General features: G+C 52.9%; 1 protein-coding gene across 1 annotated transcript in view; it reads right to left on the reverse strand.

The window, feature by feature from the left end:
* The window catches only part of MYO15B (myosin XVB), a 90453-nt gene that overhangs the window by 22248 nt on the left and 46501 nt on the right, over positions 1–21704 (reverse strand). Inside the window, exons 23-40 of the mRNA XM_075015016.1 lie at positions 19573–19630; positions 17448–17578; positions 16718–16813; positions 12031–12266; positions 11766–11944; positions 10037–10109; positions 8664–8861; positions 8478–8575; positions 8175–8272; positions 7878–7965; positions 6309–6422; positions 5314–5408; positions 4061–4276; positions 3039–3135; positions 2564–2653; positions 1660–1825; positions 1447–1534; positions 458–662 (exon numbers count right to left, since the gene is read on the reverse strand). Coding sequence (XP_074871117.1) covers positions 458–662; positions 1447–1534; positions 1660–1825; positions 2564–2653; positions 3039–3135; positions 4061–4276; positions 5314–5408; positions 6309–6422; positions 7878–7965; positions 8175–8272; positions 8478–8575; positions 8664–8861; positions 10037–10109; positions 11766–11944; positions 12031–12266; positions 16718–16813; positions 17448–17578; positions 19573–19630 — 2326 coding nt within the window. The remainder of the gene's footprint in view (positions 1–457; positions 663–1446; positions 1535–1659; positions 1826–2563; positions 2654–3038; positions 3136–4060; positions 4277–5313; positions 5409–6308; positions 6423–7877; positions 7966–8174; positions 8273–8477; positions 8576–8663; positions 8862–10036; positions 10110–11765; positions 11945–12030; positions 12267–16717; positions 16814–17447; positions 17579–19572; positions 19631–21704) is intronic.

The raw sequence follows: 21704 nt of genomic DNA on the forward strand, positions 1-21704 counted from the left end.
TAGCACTGGTCAAAGAGGCCCCGTTCACAGCCCTGGATGGTGAGCTCCTCATTGTACCCACAGCAGCTGCATGAAAGTCCCTCCCACCCCATGGCTGGGCTGCCTCAACCACAGCAGACAGGTCAGCTCTGTGGGACAAAAGCTGGTTTAGGTCCCATGCAGGGTTCCCTCTAATATTTTCCACCCATGGGTGGAATAAATTTTGTCATGTGCACCGAGGCACGAGTGGATGCGCACCACCAACAGAAACACAGGTTGCTGGCTATGGGTGCTCTGCTAATCAGCGGGTGGCACCTGAATCTCTCCTGGGCAGCTTCTCAAGTGCTTAGCCTACAGGAACCATGGCCTGTTGACTGACAGCAAAAGGCGAATTTAGCACTTGCCCCCTGGAAACTGGGCTGAGACCCACCAAACTCATTCTGAAAGGAAAGGCTGCGGACTAGAAGGCCCCCCTCACCTTTCAGCTCTGATTGCTGCCTGGCTGGGCCAGTAGGTGGGAGTGGGGGAGGTGGAGGGATGAGGGAAGCAGGGCCAGAGGCCGCCTGGTGACCAAAGAGGTTCATAAGCGGCTGCTGCTTTTCCGCGATGGAAGGCGCAGTCTGGCCCTTCTTGGTGGGCGGTGGCGATGGAACCCCTGTGGGGCTCTTCTCCGGAGAGTCCGCCTGGGAGCAAGGAGAGAAAAGTGTTTTAGATGCAGTCCCGCTCTGCCGCTGTCGGTACAGAGGCCGGATGCTCTCTGAGAGCCTCTGCAGGGCAGCTGCCCAGGCCCTGAGGCAGGAACCTTGTAGGTGACAACATGGAACCCGTAAACCAGCAGCCAGCTTACGCACAGGCAGGCGCTTGCCACAGCCCAATATGCACTAGGCCGGCACTCAGCGGTGGAGTCCCCCATGGCAGAGTGGAGCAGAGATGTGACTTTGTCGGGACCCCAGGGCCAAGCCAGCGCAGCTCTCCTCAGGCTGCTCCATTCCTAGGTCAGCCATGAACACATGCTGATAGGCAGAGGTGGAAAAAGTACCCAAAAAGTTTGTACAGTCAAGATATGATGTGTGTGTGCACTTTCACTCAAGTAGTTTTCCAGAGAGACACCAGTGACTTGTACTGAAGTAACCCCCCCAACAGCTGTACTTCTACTCAAGTAACTTTATTTTTGGGTACTTTTTCCACCTCTGCTGCTAGACAACTTGCAGTCAAGACTCCAGGCCTCCCAGCCACATATCTCCAAGGGCTTTCCCAACGGGCATGAGGACCCAGAGCCCATCCTTCCACTCGAGTGGTATAACCAGGGAGGTTGGGTGACTTGTCCAAGGTTACACAGCCAATCAAAGGCAGTGGGAGAAGTCCTCGTTCCCAGTTCTCTGCTCTAACCACTAGACAGTCTATTTCAGGATACTGACGCAGTAACAGCACCTGTGCTGGTTCAGGGCCAGCGTGGGAACTGCTCACCGATGTTGGGGACTGAGCGCTCAAAATCCCAAGCTTGGCCAGAGCTTCGCTCTTGGGGTCACTCTTCTTCTGGAAGGGCTTGAATTGCCTCCTGCAGGACAAGAAGCAGTAAACCTGCCCAGTCTAGCACACAGAACATGATGGCGCCAATGCAAACACACAGAAAGCCTGGGACACAATTCCTCCCCTCCCCTGCCTGCCCCATCTCCTCACCTGACGGGCTCAATGGGCTGTGGTGCCGGGGCCGGCCTGCTCTGATACATCTTAATGAGGTTGTGGATCTCCCGGCTGGGCTCTTGCTTTGGTGCTGGGTCTGCAGCCACCTCCTCGTTTGCTTTCTTCTCTTGCTCTTTCTGCTTTGGCGCAGGGGGGGCTGGGACTGGAGAGCAGGAGGGCGTTTACCAAAGGAGCTGGTGGGTAGCACAAGAGAAACCCCCTTCCTCCACCAAAAGCTGCCTCCTGTCCCCCAGTCCAGGGGCTCCACATCACACTTCCCAAAGCCCTAGTCCTTGTCCTGCCTGATCAGCAGCTTTGTTCCAGGACTGGACGGCAGAGGCTGAAGGGGGTGGTCGCGGAACCACGGAACGCTCATGCAACCCGGCGCAGCTGCCGCAGATGCAGGCAAGCTTCACAGCTGCGGACAGCAGGGAGAGTGGTGGGGGAAAGCCTGACCAACGCTGAAGTGGGGCAGGGTGGGAGGGAAAGGCATTTGTGGGTTGCTCAGTGGCCTCTGGAGAGTTCCCATCCAGGTCAAAACAACGGCTGCCTGCATCTTGCCCTGTTAGTGGCAGCTGCAGTGGGATCCACGTGTTTCCACTGAGCCAGAATGCAGGGAGAGCAGGATTACTGGGGTTTCAAGTGCTGGAGCACAGGGGCCCTCCTTGCACCGTTGGGAGGGGTGAGGCCAAAAGCGCAGTTCCAGGGGTCTCACTGCTGCTCCCTGGGTGGCAAGGGGGAATCTGCAGGCCTGGGGAAGGGTTTGGCAGGGGACAGGAGGGTCGGCAGACTCTGGTGCAGGTTTGGAGCAGTGTTCCCAGAGAACTGGGTGCATGTGCCATGTGTTGGAAGAGCTCTCCACCTGCCCGTCTCTCACCCCCTCCTCGGCGCTCCGTCTCACCTCTCTCTGGTTCCGCCTGCTGGGGACCTCCGGTCGGGGCCCCTTTCTTAGAAGGGGGCCTGACTTTCCTCACGTGGATTTTTTGCTGTCCTGAATGGAGAGCAGAGCCAGGGATGAGCACGAAGCAGGCCAGGGCTCAGTGGATCTGGTAGTGCCAGGCCCTATGCTTGTCGCCCTGCCATGGGAGCAGGCCGCTCTGTGGGAAAGTGCCACTTTGCTCTGCATGGGGGTCATGTCCCCTGCAGGAGTCACACACACTCCCTAACCCAACAGGCCCCCAGGAACCCTGAGAGCCTCCTACTCAGAAGCAGCCCAGCCTGGGACAGGCTTGACCCGGCTCACAAAGGGCTCACAATGAGCTCTGCATGTCTGGGCTTCCTGCTGCCACACCGGGCACTGCCTCGGAAACAGGCTGCTCACCGCAAGCAGAGGCTGGGTCCCAACTGGTGAAATTCATGGCCAGGCAGTGACTCACCCATTCTCTGGAAATACTCCATCTTCTGCTGGAAAGAGTCTTGCATGGCTGAGTCCTCGACACCATCTGTCAGCTGTTCTTCTGGGTAGACTGTATGCTACAAGACACCCCCACCCCAAAAAAGCCCAGTCAGGACTATCAGTGGACACAAGTAAGGCTTGGGGCGTTGACACCTGCCCTGGCTAACCCCAAAAGCCTCTTGGTGTCACCCACTCGCACACAGAGATGAGGCCCATTAGTGAAGTTCGGACTCCAGTCCAGATCCAGAACTTCCCCCGGATCTGGGCGTTTTTGAATGGATTCAGGCTTGGGACCCTTTTTGAAGCATTTGTATCAAGCGTGCTGTGTCCGTGAGGTATGAAATAGACAGTAATTCCTGCTGCGCTGCACAGAGGCCTCACCTCACCAACACACCTAGGAAGACCCACCTCCCTCACACCCCTATGGGATTCTAAACTGAGCCCAGAACAGAGGATGGATGCCTGAAGGAAAGCTGGAAGACCCTGTCCCCACCTCAAGCCAGGTAACTGCAAGGGACTCAGGCCCAATCCACACTTAGAACTCAGGTAACCTAATCCCCACACAGCGAGGTGGGCAGAAGAATGCTGCTGTTGATTGAGCTACCGTCACTCAGGGAGGCCGTGTTCCTACAGTGATTGCAAATCCCTGTCAGCGTAGACTGCATTTACACTGCAGCATTATGTCAGCCTGGCAAAGTCGCCAATACGATGCCGAGATGTGGCCTGAGCATTGAGACTTTTGACACAGGTGTCAGGGAAACTGCAGGGTTTGCACGAACCTCGGAGAGATGGGGATGGACTGGCGACCACTGCCCTTTCTTTGACATCAGCGGCAAACTGGCCTGCCAGGACTCAGCACAGTATCTGCATCCAATTCTCTGAGAAACGCTCTCTGCCACCCCACCACCCCAGACCCTGCTCCACCTTCACTAGGCTACTGGAGGAACGGGGACCCTGCCACATGGAAACCCAGTCAGCTTCTAGAGACAGCTTGGCTGGTACCAGTTCTTCTGCTGGCTCAGCTGCTGGTGCAGCCTTTTTGCTGTTATTCATTTTCTTTGCTTTAGAAGCTGGAGCCGGGGCTGGAGCTGGGGGTGGTGATGGTGGTGTCAAGGCTTGTCTTGGCCTGGAGGGCTCAGAAGACCTCAGCCGCTGCTGCTGCTGCTGTTGCTGCTGCTGCTGGGAAATCGTCATGGCTTGAAGGGTCATCTGCTGAGCCTGCAAGAAGAAATCCAAGTCTCCATGGCCTCTGTGTGCCCACACACCGGAGACTGGGCAGCCACCCTTATTCTTCCCACAGGCCACTCCTTTCCTAACCAGGCCCTTTAATATAACCATGTTATGCCTAAGGCAGGCCCAGATCCCGCACCACCCAAACAGGCATGTTCCAGGATGCCTGGATCCCCACCACCTGTCCAAGAAGAGCTCTGGGTGAGGCACTTGTCCCATCAGAGGCTAATACGCTCTCAGGTACTAGGTCATGGAGTTCATACACCTTGGCCCAGACTGAAAGAGCCGTTGCAGGTTTGTATCCCCACTGGCTCCCCACGTGGCAGCTTTGGTCTAGAGCAGGGGTCAGCAACTGTTCCGAGGCGGAGTGCCACAATTTGACCTCTTGACCTCTATGTACTGTTCAAGTGCCGGTGACACTTTTTAACGTCACTAATAGTCCTACTCACAACAGCTTCATTCATAAACACAATAAAAGGCAGCACTTTAGTGCTTAGGTGGGGGTTGGTAGCACTAGCTGGTCTTTTGTTAATCCCCAGGCAGCCTGGCCTTGAGCAAGCTCCCAGCTGCAGCAGGGAGGAGGGTGGGGTGTGCCCCGACCTCACATACTGATGAAAATCAGCTCGTGTGCCATTCAGGGCACCCGTGCCGGGGATTGCTGACCCCTGCTCTACTGCTTCAAGCTGTGGATTCCTGTGGTCTGTCCTGGTTCCGCCACTCATCCACAATGTGGGCTTGGGCAAGTCAGTTACCTGCTGTGTGCCTCAGTTTCCCCTGCCACACAATGAGGATAATAAGGATTCCCCACTTCACAAGCTTGTGTCAAAGTCCTTACACACACACACACACACACACACACACACACTTATCTCCTCAGATGCACACAGCTGTGAAACACAGCACATCAGAGACATGCTCACCTGGCCCAGGGGGAAGGGAATGGAATCGGTGCATTCACTCTGAGACATTCTCTCCTCGGAGATGCCTGCCCCCACCCTTGCCCTCCTCCACTCCCTTCCACTCACCATGAGCAGGGCCTGCTGGTTGATAAAGGCTTGTTGTTGTGCTGCAAGCTGATTGGGATCCACAGTCTGGACCACCGGCTGAGGACCAACCATGGCTGAGAGAGAGACACGAGACGATCAGGACACGAAAGGCTGCGGCTCTCCCAGGGGGGCAGGTGAGTGCCCAGACAGCCCCTTGCACGTTAGGTTTGGGACACACAAGTGCTCAAGGTGTGTCTGAAGACAGGGGCAAATGGAAATCACAGCTGGAGCGTGAGGTGCCTGTGGCTTACACACCTCCCAACAGGTTGGGGACTATATTCTGCCTCCTGCACCATCCATTGGCTATAGCACGTTTCCCACTTCCTGTTCTAAACTATGGCCCATGGCCATGGGGCTGTTGAACAGCCAGGCTCCTCCACAGAGGTGGCTGCATTTCAGGGGGCAGGTGCAGAGAGCTGCTGCCAATTCCTGTCTGTGTCACTGGTAATAAGCTTCACAGAATCAGAGGGTTAGAATGGGCTGCGAGGGTCGGCTGAGGCCTGGTCTCCACTAGGGGGATAAAAATCAAATTTAAGGGACTTAAGTTGATTTTATAAAGCATCAGTCTTCACCACAGGGCTCACTAGGTCGATTTTAAGAGGCTTTTAGTTCGACTTTTGTAAATCTGATTCCACGAGGAGTGACACCAAAAGCGATTTTTCAATGTCGACCTTATGCTAGAGCAGACGGCAGCGTTATTAAAATCGATTTTATAAGTCTCCGAAAGTAGCCCCCAAGGAGTCCCTTCTGGCCACCGCTTTCAGCTCCGCTGCTCTCCAGGTGAGCAGGAAGTAGGTGACAGGAAGCAGGGATCATCAGTCCGGGAAGTTGGAATTCATTTCCTTTCCTTTCTGGCCAGCGTAACTAGCAGACCTCAGGAACACACCCACTAGCCATGAGTTTAGAGGGCCTGGTGGAACTGCACTCACTCAATGCCCACCCACCCCTTTGGGGCCAACTCTGCATTACGTTACCTGGCACAGGTGCAAGGCCGCCAAGGCCTGGCATCACCGGCATGGGGGCTGCCATCATTCCCCCCATCACTGGCATGGGCTGGTAAGCAGGTACTTGCATCACTCCAGGGTAGCCTAGGGGGGAAGATGCCACAAAGAAGATAGTAGAAAAGCCTTTTCCAGCCCCAGGCAGACCCCTACGCAGACCAGGCGCTGTTGGCAGCGCCAATGTGTCCGGAGCACGGTGGCACGTGATGGGGCTTCCCGTCACTCCCAGAAGGCTACACAGCATCACGCAGGCGGGAGGAAAGAGTCAGGAGAAGAGACGGAACGGGAGGAGCCGCCCTGCAGATTAGCACACTTTGATGCCACTCATTGGCGTGTTCTGGATGCCGCCACCGGCCCAGCCCCACTCTGTGCCCTTGTCCCAGCCCAAACAGGGAGCTCCTGTCACCAATAAAACAGTCTCCAGGATTCCTGGTTACAAGGGATAATATTGTCAGCTGACGGACAAAGCTCTCTGGATCTGCCACATCCAGTGTGTCGATAGTGTCCATCCCCAACTGAAGCCAACGTGGCTGGACATGCAAACAGCCCCTGGCAGAAACAGGGGCTGGGAATGCAGGGAAAAAATTCCCTTCCCCTCCTGAAAGGAGCCCCTGCAGCACACCAGGCTGTGAAACAGGCAGTCCGCCTTGAACAAAGCTGGTAGCTCTCATGGCATCCAGGCTGTGGTCTCTGCTAGCAGAGGCGGGAGGGTTTTACCCTCTCACAGAGCTACAGAACAGTACAGACCTGCCCATGGCCACGTTCCAACCCATTTCAAAATCCCACATAAAAAATTCCACACCGCTTGGTCCGGTACAGACAATAGGCACAAATATGTCCCAGAGATGGCCAGGCCCCAAAGATCAGCAATGGCTCCTGATGCCCCCATCTCACAGACTTGCAATGAGCTACACATACATCCACCTCCCACGTGGCCCACAGGTTTCTACTCAGAATAAAACACGGCACCACTTGGCCATGGCCCAGTGAGGTACAGCTGAGTCCCACCTGGACTCCGAGCCGAGGGAGAGAGAGACAGAGAGAGAGAGCACCAAACACAAGCGTGAGAACCTGACTGTGGTTCAGACTTACTGACCCACTGGATAGGTAGTGCTGATGGGGAAGGCTGTGAGGAAGCAAAAAGAGGGATTAAAATCTTCCACTCAGAGGCAGTCCGTGTTGTCTGCTGCTGGGGGAAGGGTTAAAGTGGGCCCGAGACACCTCTGATGTCCATGCTCGAGGAGGGCGTGGCATGGGGCAGGGACGAGCAGTCTCCAGGTTCCACTTGGAGAGAGGTGTTGGCCTCCTTACAGGGGCAGACATTCATCACAGAGACTTGATGGTGCTGGTGGCGGAGGGCCCCTGGCCAATCTGATTCTGGGAGGAATCCCGGCCCAGAATGCACTGTGAATCACCTGGCCTCCCCTGGTCTTGAAGACCAGCTGTCCCGCACTAGCTCACGCACCCCTGTGTCCCAGCAGCGCCCCCTGCTATGGGCTTGCCACATGCTGACCCAGGGATGCCCAGCCCTCCCCTCCTAACCTGCAGCAGGGAAGGCTCCTTGCTGGGTGGGTCCAATCTTTCCACCTCCTTTCATGTGTCTGGTCAGGCTCCCTTCATTCTCCATACCCTACAGCGAGAGCCCAGTGTTACACAGCTCACCGGGACAGGGTGACAGCAGGACAGACAGCCATACACAGGCCTGCTGGGAACACATCTCTCCAACCCACCAAGCAGAACGCGGGGGAAGGAACAGACAGACTGCTGCAGAGCGGCGGGAGGACGGGAAGGGGAGGCAGCTGCAGGCAGGCAGAGGGAAGGAAGTGGCGTGAGACTTACTGGCATTCTGGACTCATGATGGAGCACTGGGTCGAAGAGGTTATCCACATAGTGATCTAAGCCTTTGGAGGACCTCGGGATGCCCTGTGCTCCTGGCCCTGGGAGCAAACAAGAGGCCAGTCTCCAGTTAGGTGTGGAATAGCCCTGCTCCTTCCCCTCATTTTATTACACTGGTTATGAACCTCACCTCTCCCCCATGACCTCCTGCCTCACTGAACACTATTGACTTCAGCCTCCCGCCGGCTGGGGTCTGCTCTGTCTGGCTCCCCCAGGTGCCTGCCTCGCTTCCCGGGAGGAGCTCACCTGTGTAGGTGCTCTTGGTGTCTGGGGGTGGCGGCAGGAATGGAGGAGGGAGAGATGGAGCCTGAATGGCCGGCGCTGGAGGGATGTCCAAATCCGCCCTGACCGAGGGAAAAGCAGAGCATTCAGGGAAGCAGTAAGTGCTGTGACGGGGGGGTGTCTGCTCAGGCGGCAGCGAGGGACACTCACAGGCCCTGAGAGGTGCTCTGGAACAGGCCCCTGTCCCGCTCGGCTGTGATGGGATAGTCAGCAGAGGTCAGGGATCGGAGGTCGGCCTCCTCCATCTCGCCAAGGAGATCCAGCACAAAGTCACAGCCCAGCAGGTCCCGCTGTACCTCGCCTGAGAGCATGGAGACGGACCACCCTCGCGGATCCTTATCCAAGCCCCTGAGAACACGGGAGGCAGAGAATGGAAGAGTCAGAGCAGAGGAACACCAGAGGGATGGGGAAGGAATGGAGGGAGAGACGCTGGGAAGAAAGATCAATTCCGTTCCTCTAGCACCAACTTTTTCTAGTGCAAGTCAGTTAACCCTCCCCTCAGCAGAATCTATGCAGCCCCCAGCAAATCCTAACCTTCCCCCAGCACGTACAGATCACTCCTCAGAGCCCTGCTGTGAGGGACACATCGCCATCCCTGGTGTTCAGAGGAAGAAAGCAAGACAGACAGTGATTAAGTGGTTTGCCCCAAATCCAACAGCAAATCTGGCAGAGCCAGGGACTGTTTGCAGATCTGCTGATTCACAAGCCCCAAGATGATTCCTTTTCTCCATGGCATCCGTGGTCCTGCCTCTCTCCCTGTACTCTGAGCTAGGCCAGACAGACATTGGGAGACACACAGCTCCTGCTCCTGGCTTGATAACACTTCACTGGGCTTTACCAGACAAGGTTTCACCAGCCCCATCTCACTGGCCGGGCCAGAGGCTGCATGGCCTAGTGGATAGAGCATAAGACTGGGACTCAGGAGACCCAACTTCTATGGCTGGCTCTTCCAGCTGGTTGACCTTGGATAAGTCACTTCCCAGCCCCATGCCTCAGTTTCTCCATATTTAAAATGTGGGTAATGATACTGACCTTCTCTGTAAAGTGCTTTGAGCTCTACGGATGAAAAGTGCTATAAGAAAGGTAGGGGTCAAATCACCACCACCACCACCACCACCCTCTTTGGCTTCACCATCTGTGCTCCCCCCACTCACACAGGGGAGGCTGCATGTTCACATCAGTTCTGCTCTGAAATCAGGATGTAAGGCTTCAGAGCAGGAGCCAACCACTAAGGGCCTGGGGTCAGGAAGAACAGTCCCGGGTGGGGCTTCTTTCAACTTCCTCTGAAGCAGCCAGGCCAGCCAGATTCAGTAGTGGGATCCTGGACTAAATGGGCCAGTCTGTATTATTAAAGGTATAAATGGTGCCATCCCATGTGCATGTACTGGAGAGAGAGAGGTGAGAGAGGACAAGGCAACTCTTCCAAGGATTACTATATAATTCCTGGCCCACAGCCCTGCCCAATCTGAACTGAAAGAACAGCAGCACACCCACACCCACACCCCCTGCCCCCCGAACTGTACCTTGAGCTCAGGATCCAGCCTGCATACTGTTCCGCTGTTGTCCAGGATTCTACTTCGGCAGAGAACCTTTCCTCTAGCACGCGAAAGAGAGAGTCAGCACAGAGCCTTCCACCGAACCCAGACATCAGGAGACGGCAACATGTGGAGAGCTCTGCTGGAGGATCTCTTCCAAGGAGACCCCAAGAGACCCAGAGCAGGTCGAGTGCACTCCCGGGGAGCCTCCCTTTGCTAGCCCATGGGGTTCTGTAATTACACCCTGCTTGCCAATGCCAGGGCATTCTGCATCCCAGAATCATAGGGTTGGAAGAGACCTCAGGAGGTCATCAAAGTCCAACCCCTTCTCAAAGCAGGACCAAGCCCAACTAAATCATCCCAGTCAGGGCTTTGTCAAGCCAGGACTTAAAAACCTCCAGGGATGGAGATTCCACCACCTCTCTTAGTAACACATTCCACTGCTTCACCACCCTTCTGGTGAAATATTTCTTCCTCATAGCCAACCTAGACTTCCCCCCACTGCAACTTGAGACCATTGCTCCTTGTACTGCCATCTGTCACCATTGAAAACAGCCTCACTCCATCCTCCTCGTAACACCCATCGGGTAGCTGAAGGTGGCTATCAAATCCCCTCTCACGCTTCTCTAAAAAAGCATAAGTCCCTCAGCCTCTCCTCTTAAGTCATCTGCTCCAGCCCCCTAATGATTTTTGTTGACCTCCGCTGGACAGTCTCCAATACATGCACATCATTTGTGCAAAGAGGGCACCAGAACTGGACAAAACATTCCTTATGTGGCCTCACCAGTGTGGAATAAAGGGGAATAACCACTTCCCTAGATCTGCCGGCAATGCTACTAATGCAGCATAATATGCCGTTAGCCTTCTTGTCTCCAAGGGCAAATGGTTGACTCATATCCAGCCTCTCATCCACTGCAATGCCCAGGTCCTTGTCTGCAAATCCCACCTGTGGAAGTTGTAATCAGTAGGCAGGGCCTTGCGGCCACTGCTGTAGGCGCTCAACCTGCCATACCTGGGGCCCAGTTTGCAGACATGCCGAGCACACGGTGTACCACACAACAAGTGCTTCGGGAACATTTCCGGGGAGGGAAAAAAATGGGAGGGGCAGTTCAGATAATCAGTGAGCAGCAGGGGAAGTGGCTCATGCAGGAGCACACAGAGCAATGGGGAGTGGGGTCAGAGGAAGATTTTGTGCTGGCTGGAATAGAAGCAGCCGGTGAGGGCTGCAGCTAGGGCACCAATCCCTAGTTAGAGGGGTCCCACCTGAAATCCAAAGGAACTGAATCTTTGGCTCTGGATCAGTGTTCCTGCTAATTTTTTCCATCTGGGGTAGAATAAATTTTGTTATGTGCACCAAGGCATGTGCTGATGTGCACCCAATAGGAACACATGCTGCCAGCTATCGGCGGCTGTGGGCACTCTGTTAATCAGCTGGGTGGCAGCTGAATCTCTCCTGGGCAGCCAAAGGGAACGCTGCTTTGGATCTAGATGAGCATCTAACCTCTGTCTCTACAAGAGGCAAGGCCCTGAATCCAAACACCCTCTACACTTTTGGGGAGTGGTTGGGCACTGGGGTTCAAGCCCTCATGGTCATGCCTGGCAATAGTACAGGTCTTGGGCCCACTTCCAGCCATGGGAAGAACTTTCTGAGCCATTTTCTGAGTCCAGCAAGAAGCCCTGAAGGGGCTCGAAGTTTGCAGGGGCAAGAGTCGATTACCTTTGTAGGTGAAGACATCCAGTACCATCTTCCCTCTTCTCTGGTTAGCAGTCCACTCCAAGAGCGTGGGAGGGTGGGCGCGAGAGAGCTCAGGGTTCGTCTCTGTTTGCCGCATGGCCGTGAGGATCTTGCGCTGGCAAACAGCATTGTAGCCTTCCAGCCCGTGGTCTGACACAAACCTGCCAACCAGGCATCTGTCTTTAATATACATTGCTCATCTTGGGATACACCAGCGAAAAAAGAGCCACTTCTCCCGCTTCCTTACTTCAGCAAGGGCTTCTCCAGCTCTGGCGAAGGGGCAAAGGCACTCAGGAAGGCAGCCATCAGAGCGTAGCCTCGCTGGCTCTGCTCTGGGTCTGGGTTCTTCCACACCTGGCTGACCACCTGGCTCAGAATCTCCTTCCGCAGGGCTGGGTGGCTCAGCCCTCGGCCGGCGATGTAGTTACCCAGCAGCACTTCCTGCCAGCTCTCCAGGTTCCTATCCCCAATGAACCGCAGGATCTAAAAGAAGCCCAATGGAAAAGCAAGTGTGGGGTTTAAACTGCAAAATTCAGATCTAAACTCCAATAGCAGGTACCTCACGTTTCTGGAGCTCAAAGTCTCATTAAACTCACTAAACTGCAAAATTCAGACCTAAGCTCCCATGGCAGGTACCTCACACTTCTGAAGACAAATGTTGAAATCCTTTGTTTTGGACATAAAATCAACATTTTACCTGATTTAAAACAAAGTTTGGTAAACTAACACGATATATGCAATAAGGGCTAAATATGCATCCCCTCATGTTGTACCCGGGTATTTGTGTTGTTATGCTCCAGGCGGCTATCAGAGAATCACAGAACTTTAGAACTGGAAGGGACGGCAAGAGATCAGTGAGTCCAGTCCCCTGCCCTCACAGTAGGACAAAGCACCATCAGACCGTTGCTGTTAGATGTCTGTCTGACCTGCTCTTAAATATCTCCAGTCCAGCGTTTAACTTCCCTGGCAGGTAGGAAGTTTTTCCTAATGTCCAACTTAAACCTCCCTTGCTGCTGTTTAAGCCCATTGCTTCTTGTCCTATCCTCAGAGTCCAAGGAGAACAATATTTCTCTCTCTTCCTTTTGACACTCTTTTAAATACATGAAAACAGCTCTCATGTCCCCTCTCAGTCTTCTCTTTTCTAAACTGAACAAGCCCAGTTCTTTCCTTGTAGCTCATGTTCTCTAGATCTTTAATCATTCTTGTTGCTCTTCTCTGGACCTTCTCCAAATCTTTCTCCACCCTGCTGCGCCATGCCACCTCACCCTCCCAGCCTGTCTGCTTTGCTTCTCCACAGCAGCGGTAAATGGAGCATCCCTCCAGTTCCTGCCATCTGTGGAGAAGGGAGACGCAACAGGCCGGGCAGAGCAGGCTGCCCTGCCGCTGCCTCCATGGTGAGTGGCGGGGGAAATTGACCTCTGCTGCCTCAGCCACCTGACCCTCAGCCTCAGGTAATCCCTGTGCCCAGGTGCCTGGTGCGAGTGGTCAAGGGACCCAGGCAGGGGGTGAAACAGGCAGAGCAGAGCCTGTGGCACAAGGGGATATGGCTTGCGTCCCACGCCTGGGGCACTCTGGGCATACTGCCCTCAGGACGGTCCTGCATAATGGAAAGGCTCGATAGCCATGCTCAAAGTCTCATTAAACTTTGAGCCACCAGGGTGCACCCATGCCTACCCAGAGAGCAACCGCACAACTGTTTCGCTGCAAATCTGACCTCCTCCTTCCACCCCTTCCCTCTGGTTTGTCATTCTCATGTTACACCAGATCCATAAAAACTAGCCCCACAAAACACTTCCAGGCAGAAGCATCAGTGTGGACATTTACAAAAGTAAAGCAAGCTTTGCCACAGGATAGTTCAGCCCACTCTGTGCCACAGACTACAGCCCATGTCTACACAGCCAAGAAAAACCCGTGGGGCTGTTTCATTGTTGTGTAGGCATTGCTGAAGCCCAGGCTCTGGGACTCTCCTACTCCACATGTGCCTCTCGTTGCTGTGTGGACAGACCTAGAGTGCCCTCACCCCCACAGGACCAAAAGACACTGCCAGGTTGCTGTAGGGTTTCTTTTTCCCACTGAAAGGCCCTCCTAGCAGAATGGCACAGCAAGAGTGCGTGGGTCACAGTGTGGCCTAATGGTTAGAGTGGACGACTGGGCTTTGGGTTCCTAGGTTTGGGTTTCTAGGTTCTTCTCCTCCTGGCTCTGAGACCATCTGGGCAAGTCATTCCATGGCCATTTCTGCTCAGTGGCAAAGCTCCCATGGATTTTAGTGAGGCAGGGCTAAGAGTCTCTTATGCTCTGTGCCTCTGTTTGTGGAGCCTTAGGGGGAACACTAAAGAGCCCCTCCAGGGCCTACTCATTATTTGCATGCAGCTGGACAATGCGAGCATTAGAAGCCTGCAGAATCTCATTGCTAGATCATCCCCACACCTGCGAGGTGGGGTGGGGAAGTCAGTCAGTCTTTGGCCTCCTGCTCCACACCCTACACTTAAGACAGCCACAGCACCACACCCATTGGCACTTAGTACCTTTAATGACTCAGATACTGATTTAACCTCTTCTCCGAAGAGTCCCTGCTCAGGGAATGAGCCTCTCTTAAACCCTGTGCCACTGTAGGTCTATGTCTTTTGCTCTTTAGGTTATGTCTTCACTGCAGAGTTAATGCAGGCAACACAAATGACCTCTCCCTGGGCACATACCTGGTTCCACACAGGTGTCTCTGGTCACTAGGACAGCCGTTCTACCACTTGCAGCCTCTGCTAAAGACACTTGCCTTTAAATGCATCAGCTAAGGCTGGCTGTTGTTCCAAGCTAGGTATTTCGAGAACCCTCTTCAAACCTGCCCAGCCTGACCATGTGCCCATTGCTGGCTTTGAAAAAACACTGGTCTTTTATTTAACCCGAGTAAACATAACCACCCTCACGACAGTGTTCAGTGATCTGCTGTTATACCTAGAAGAAGCACACAGCATCTTACATTCTTACACTCTTAAATTAAACAGGAGGGCAAACCAAGGGCCAAAGAGCGACCACAGTGAGTCACCAGGACTCTTCCGCTCTGTACCCAGCTCAGGCTATCTGACCCAGTGTGGGTTATAAACGAAAGTGCTTTCACTCAAGCTGGCAACCCTCCACTTTCCCTGGGTGGATGCAGGTGAAACCACTAGAGTGTGGATAGCCTGGGGGATGGGCATTTCCTTTCCAAACCTCTCTCTCCTCTGTCCACCCAGCGCACCCAGGAGAAGAGACAAGTTCGCCCACCATTCCCTGGAAAAGAAACAAAGAGTGGCTCCCTTTGATGCAGGGTTAAGAACCACAGGGTACGCCCCAGAAGCCCAACCAATGTACAGGGATGAGCACAGCACCAGTGCGGATCTAGCACAGTGTTTTTCAACCAGGGGTACGTGTACCCAAGATCTTCCAAGGGGGTACATCAACTCATCTAGATAGTTGCCTAGTTTTACAACAAACTACATAAAAACACTAGTAAAGTCAGAACAATATAAAAGTTCATTTAGACAATGACTTGTTTCTACTACTTGGAATGCCCTACGCTGAAATGTCTGTACAATATTTCTATTCCAATGCAGTTATTTAATAATAAGATGGTAGAAAGTCAGCAAGTTTTCAGTAGTTATCTTTTGTGATATTTTTGCATGTTTTGTAAGTAGTTTTTAAGTGGGGTGTAACTTGGTAGTATGCAAAACAAGTCTGACTCCTGAAAAGGGTACAGTAATCTGGAAAGGTTGAATGGAACTTGTTTCAAGAGTAACAGAGAGGTGGCCGTGTTAGTCTGTACTCCAGTGAAACAAAGCAGCAGAAATGTAGCACTTTAAAGACTAACAAAATGATTTATTAGGTGATGAGCTTTCATGGGACAGACCCGCGTCTTCAGATCAATTTCATTTCCAATACAGAGTGACATATACAAGTACAGAGGACCAAAAAAAAAAAAAAATGCAATAAAAAGGTTTCAAGACTTCAGATTACCTTATGACAATGCTTCTCAACTGGCGCTATGCGTACCCTTAGGGGTATGCAAGAGAAATCTGGGGGTTCTTATAATTGTTTTGAAAAAGGAGTACTTTATGAAAAAAAAAGCTTGAGAAATACTGATGCAGCAGCTCGCGTGTGGCTTTGCAGTGCGGCTGGCTCCCACCCAGGTGTCTCTGGCCAATGTTAACACCACCCTGAGGACATATCCTTACCCAGTTGGCTTCCCCAGGACAGCTCAGCTCAGATGTTGCAGAAAATCCAGCCTTCTCTCCTGCCTCCCAGCTTGTTTGAGGAGGCTCTGGGACTTCTGGGGAGCAGCCCATGGGCAGAGAGCGAATCAGTGACTTGGTGGTGTATAACCCCCGAGTTTTTTCATTGTAACCTCTAGAGCAGTGTTTCTGATCCTTTTTCTTTTTTCATAAAGTACCTCTTTAAAAATATATACATATAAGTAGCCCCAGTACCTACAATTTTCAGACACTCAATTTTTTTTTCCTACCATTAAGACACGTTTGTTTAATCAACTTAATCGTAACAGGTTGGTTGGAAGAAATTGCCTGGGGGCAACAGCCTTGCCATTGTCTTTATGATTGTGCAAAAAGGATAAATAAAAGAAATTAGATGAACATGAAATAAGTCCAATTTTTTTGTTCCTAAAAAAGGCTGAGAAACACTAATTAATGTACCCCTGGAAGAGCTCTGAGTACCCCAAGGGGTATATGTACCCCGGTTGAGAACCACTGCTCTAGACTTTCCTCGTGGGGGTACCAGGGTGCTTGGGGTCCTGTGAACCAGCTCCTAGAGTGCCTTCACATTCGCTAATGCCCACCCCTACAAAGGCCAGTGGGCTGCTTTGGGGTTGGCCAATAGAATAGTCTGGCTCTCTGATGAACAGCTGCTGGCAGAGACATACACAGAGGCACACTGAGCCCTGCACTCACCAGTTTGTTGATCTCCAGAGCACTCTGCTTGTCTTCGCCCTGCAGGCGGGTTAAGGGCTGCTGCAGGGGCTGTCCAATGGCCGGGAAGCTAGTCTCCTAGGAGGTGAAAAGGGAGTGAGTCCGTGGCCACCCCCCGAGGGACTCTGCATTCTCCCAGCTGGGCCCAGCAAGGACAAGGAACGGGATAAGGAGGCAGCAGACAGCTCCTTGTGGGGCTCAGTCCTTTATCAGACTTCCAGGCAAAGTCTCTGATGACAAGCCAGTGTCATAGATACAGTCCACGGGGACTCACAGCACAGACACGGTATGCAGCCCGGTGAGGGTTCCTGCAGCTCCCCGCCCCCCGATAATCAGGCACTTACTGGAGCGGTGAGGTGAGGAGGTGCAGGAGCCCAGGAAAACCTCCTGACAGAGAAAGCACATGCAAGGGGGCTGGAGCAATGTGTGCGGTGGGGAGGTGATGAGAGCCACTGAGCAGTGAACCCTGTACATGACGGAGACCACTTCCAGGCAGGGCATCTGGCAGTGCCCCCACCCCCTGCACCTCTGGTTCCAACACCCCTGAGGACGCGAGGGCAAGGGGAGAGGCAGAACGCTGTGGAGCCTGGGGCAGACTGGCCGAGAGGGAGAGAGGAGACCGTGCTGAAGGGGGGTAGAAGGGCAGCCAGCAGCGAGGAGGCAGGCGAGAATGGAAGGGTCCCTGGGGCTTCTGGCATCAGCAGCACCTTACCTGGAAGTGGGACCTTACGAAGGCGGAGAAGGGAGAGTCATTGATGTTGGGCGGGAGGGAGAGGTCACACTTGGCCTTGACCTCTGGGGGCGACACCTCGGTGATCTGATTGGCTGGGGCATAGCGCTGCCCTGCAAGAGAGTGAGTGAGCGAGAGAGAAAATGGATCCTCTGCTCAGCTCCATCTAGCCACTGTGCCGTAAGCCCAGCTCCCAACACTGCCTGCCCACCCAGAGACACCCACACATCTCCCAAGCCCCCCATGACAACCCCCTGCCTAACACACTGGGGCACCCCCGACTCTCCCCACCACACAGCCGCAAAATCCCCCTCCCCTGGAGACATCTGATCCCCCCCCAGGCCTCAGTACCATCCCCCCGAGACACCCACACCATCTCCTCACCCCCTAGGCCACTGCCACACACAGCGGCTGCCTGCCCAAAGCTCTCTGCCAAATGCAGTTTGCTGCCATCTTCTCTTTCCCCTTCAGACAGCATGACCGTTGTCACCCTCCTGCTCGCCAGCTCCCCAAGCTAATTGCTGTGCCCATGTCCTGGGGGGCAGCAAGAAACCTGGGGGGCTGTGAGGCTGGCACAGGAAGGGGAGGACAATGGGTAAATGCCTTGACATCCATTCAGCACAGCACTCTCATGCTGCCATTTCTCTAGCTAGGATTGGATTGACAGCGTAGGCCTCCTCCGACTCAGGGGGTTAGCAGAGAGAAGGTGGTCATGAAAACGACACATCCAGGATTAGCTCAGCGAGGGACGTGGCCCAAACCTCTGACACCTGCACCCCTGGGGCAGCTCGTAGGCAACGCCCCAGCCCAGGGCTTGCAAAGAGTTTCCATTCCATCAGGGTGTACAAACAATGGAGCACTGCAGAGACTCTGCTGGCAGTGTCCCAATCCCAGAGGTCACCACGAGAGAGGCGCGAGATAAGGGACTTATCGAGGCAATAGGACAACAAACGCCTCCCAGGCTCCAGACGTCTCAAAGCAGCAGCGTTTCTGCACACCTTCTCCAGCACTTCAGCCACACACCCTGCTTCCTTCCCCTCCAACCACTGGCACTTCCCCCACTGCCACCTCCTCTGGTTAAACCCTCCTGGCTCTCCAGGGAAAGCAAAAGATTTGCACTGGGACAAAGTCAAGATCTTTCAAAAGTGTTCAGGAACTGAGAGCAGAGAAGGGCAGGGGAGGAAGAGTGAACAGCCTGTTGCCTGGCGTTCAGGGTACTCAGCTGGGATCAGGGGGAAGCCAGGTTCAACCTCCTGCTCTGCATCAGGCTGTTCCTGGGAGGTCTCTGTCTGCCCCTCTCTCCCCCCAGATGTCTCCAAGGACGGGAGATTTGGTGGGTGTCCGGTGGTGGTGGTGGGGGTCATGAGTGCTTCTGGTATCTCAGGGAGAGGGGTTGGCGTGGGTGGCTTGGGAGATGGTGTGGGTTCCAGAGGAACCCTTCCTGACGAACGCTTTGCTGACACAGATATGATCCTCCATCAAGTTTTAGTTTTGACGAACTAGCATTTTCCAATGGAGGGCAAAAGGAATTTTGTCAACAAAGATATCCTAATCCCTGCAACTTGCACGCATCTCTATTGACCGCAATGCTTCTGTGGGCAAGGTGCACAAGGAACCCAGCACCATCTGCTCATTAACATGTTTCTTGCCCCAGTGATTCATCTGGATTATGGCAGCACCTAGAAGGCCCAACTGAAATAGGGCTCCACGGTGCTAGGTGCTGTACAAACACACCACAAGAATTAGCTCTGGCCCCAACCATTCCAGTCTAAATATGAGCCATACAAGGGAAAAGAGGCCCAGAGATGGGCAACGACTTGCTTGTATTAACAGGGTAGGCCAGTGGCAGAGCCGGGGGATAAAACCCCATGTCTCCCAAGCTCCAGTGCAGTGCTGCACCCACTGGGAAATGCTGCCTCTCTATCTAGGCATCTTGGAGAAAGCCCAGATACACATTCACACAGTGTTATGGTGTTTACATTTCCAGCACCAACGAAGCAGATATGATCCAGGCAAGAGAGTGTGCCTCGCACACGCAAACCACACGGAATGCAAACAATGCGAGTTAGGACAGAGCGATTGGGAAGGAGGTTTGTTTGTTTTTTACCTTTGGCAGAGTGCAGGAGCGCCGCAAGTTCTGCAGGGATTTCCAGCAGCCCCACATCCTGCCGAGAGAGAGAGAAAAGAGTTGATAATCAGATGAGCCAAAGAAAAATAAATTAATTGCAGTCAAAACACAGGGTCAGACACTCAGATGTTTTTACTCGGACTTCGGGCAATGCTTCTACCCACGGAGGTCCATGAGAGCACAGCTAGGGCCAGGACTTGGGCAAGGGAGCCAATCAAAATAACTGGTGTATGCATTTTCTAGAACGTTATAAACACAGAGGAGAAATAAGAGTCACAATGAAGAGCACACTGGCAAACAGAGTAAAGCAGGAGAGAGGGTCATGGCTCTTGACAGACAAGCACTACCGGGGAAAGATACAAAACTTAGTGCACTTCTCGAGATCCAAGAGGTTCCTAGTTCTGCACAGATGATTCCATGTTTTTCCGCCTCGTGAGCTGCTTTTTCATTATTTTACAGCATCCAAGAACGCTACTGTACAAATAAATAGAGTCTCAGTTAAATTAATCTGGATTTATGAGCTCATAAGATGGCTCCGAGCATATCTTCTCCACCCCTCTGCACCTTGTGTTGATGCGTACTCTTCTGCAAAATGGATGTCCTTTGCTACCACTTCAGAATGACACCACTTAGATTTCCCTGGGTATGAAGTGTGACTGTAACGTGTGTAGACAAAATGGAGCTAGTTTTGACTCAGCTAGCTCATGTAACACTAGCAATGAAACCATGGCAGCCTGCCCAGGATTCCGCAGGCTGCCCCATGCTGCTGAGGCTTTAGTGCAATTGTTACTCAAAGCTAGCTAGATCAAAACTAGCTTGGTTATGTCTACACATGTGCAGCAGTCTCACCCCTGACTGCAGTCTAGTCGTATCCAATGACGGCATATGGTGTAAAGCAAAAGCGAACCAGGCCCCAAGTCCTTGCCCTGAATGTCTTACACTTATTGGGCCTGATTCTTTATCCTCCATCTGAATAGTACCTTGGTAGCTCTGAAATCCCATGCATGTCAACAAGTTAGTCACCCGAGTCTAAGCCATCTGACCCCTGAACAGCCACCTGTGCTGTGTCATCCCCACCAACATTCCCTTTAAGCTGAGGCTACCTGGGGAGATTCAAATGCCACACAGCTGATTAGCCGTGTGCCCACAGCTGTCAGGGTATGTATCTACTGGTGGTGCACATGCCTTGGTGCATATAACAAAACATTTCCTGTGTGGTTGGAAAAAATGAGAGGGAATACTGATCCGCACTGCTATTTTTAGCATGTGCACTCGAGCAGAGCTAGCATCAGTCTGTCCACCTAGGCTGGGAGGCGTGCTCCCAGCTCTGGCAGAGACATACCTTAAGGCTACATCTAGGCTACACTCTAGCTTGAAGTAATTTACGCAATTTGCACAATGCAAATTGGGTAAATTATTTTGTTATGCCTTATTTCGAACTTTGTCCAAATGGCACCAAAGTTTGAAATAAGGGCCTATTTTGAAGGTGCCATTATTCCCTCACGACAAGGACAAGCAGAACTGGAATACTGCGCTCGAAATACCTACGCTATTTTGAGTAAGGAGAAAAGCCACAGAGTAGTCATTTTGGGATGCATAACACACGCGGTCTATACCTAGCCGGATAATACACAACCTGAGTAAAGCACACAGAATTTGGGCTTTATGTTTAAGCCACACATGATTAAGCCGCTCAGTAACTGATCATTTTGATCTGTCTTTCGTTTCTCTCATGACATTTATCCAGCAGTTACTGATAACTCAGACAACTTCCTGTATTTTAACCAGTGTGGTTTTGTCAGTCAGTACAACAACTGATTTCAAAACTACCCTTGGTGAAGACACGGCCTTGTCCAGGGAATCTGGTAGCAACATTTCCAGACTTGGATCCAAATCTATGAGTTTTAAAGCACATGACTATCTCAGGACTGTGACCGAGTCATGCACAGTTGTGGGTGGCAAAATCCTAAAATGCAGAAAATTTAGGTTTCATTGAAAACTCAGGCCTAGTTGACTCAGTGTTTATACTGGTGTAAATTGCATTAGGCAGGGCGGGCGGCGGGGCAGGGGCAGCTGGTTAACTTAAATAGCTTTCCCTGTACAACCCATGA

This window comes from Carettochelys insculpta, chromosome 20 (assembly GCF_033958435.1).
Source record: "Carettochelys insculpta isolate YL-2023 chromosome 20, ASM3395843v1, whole genome shotgun sequence".
Classification (NCBI taxonomy): domain Eukaryota; kingdom Metazoa; phylum Chordata; order Testudines; family Carettochelyidae; genus Carettochelys; species Carettochelys insculpta.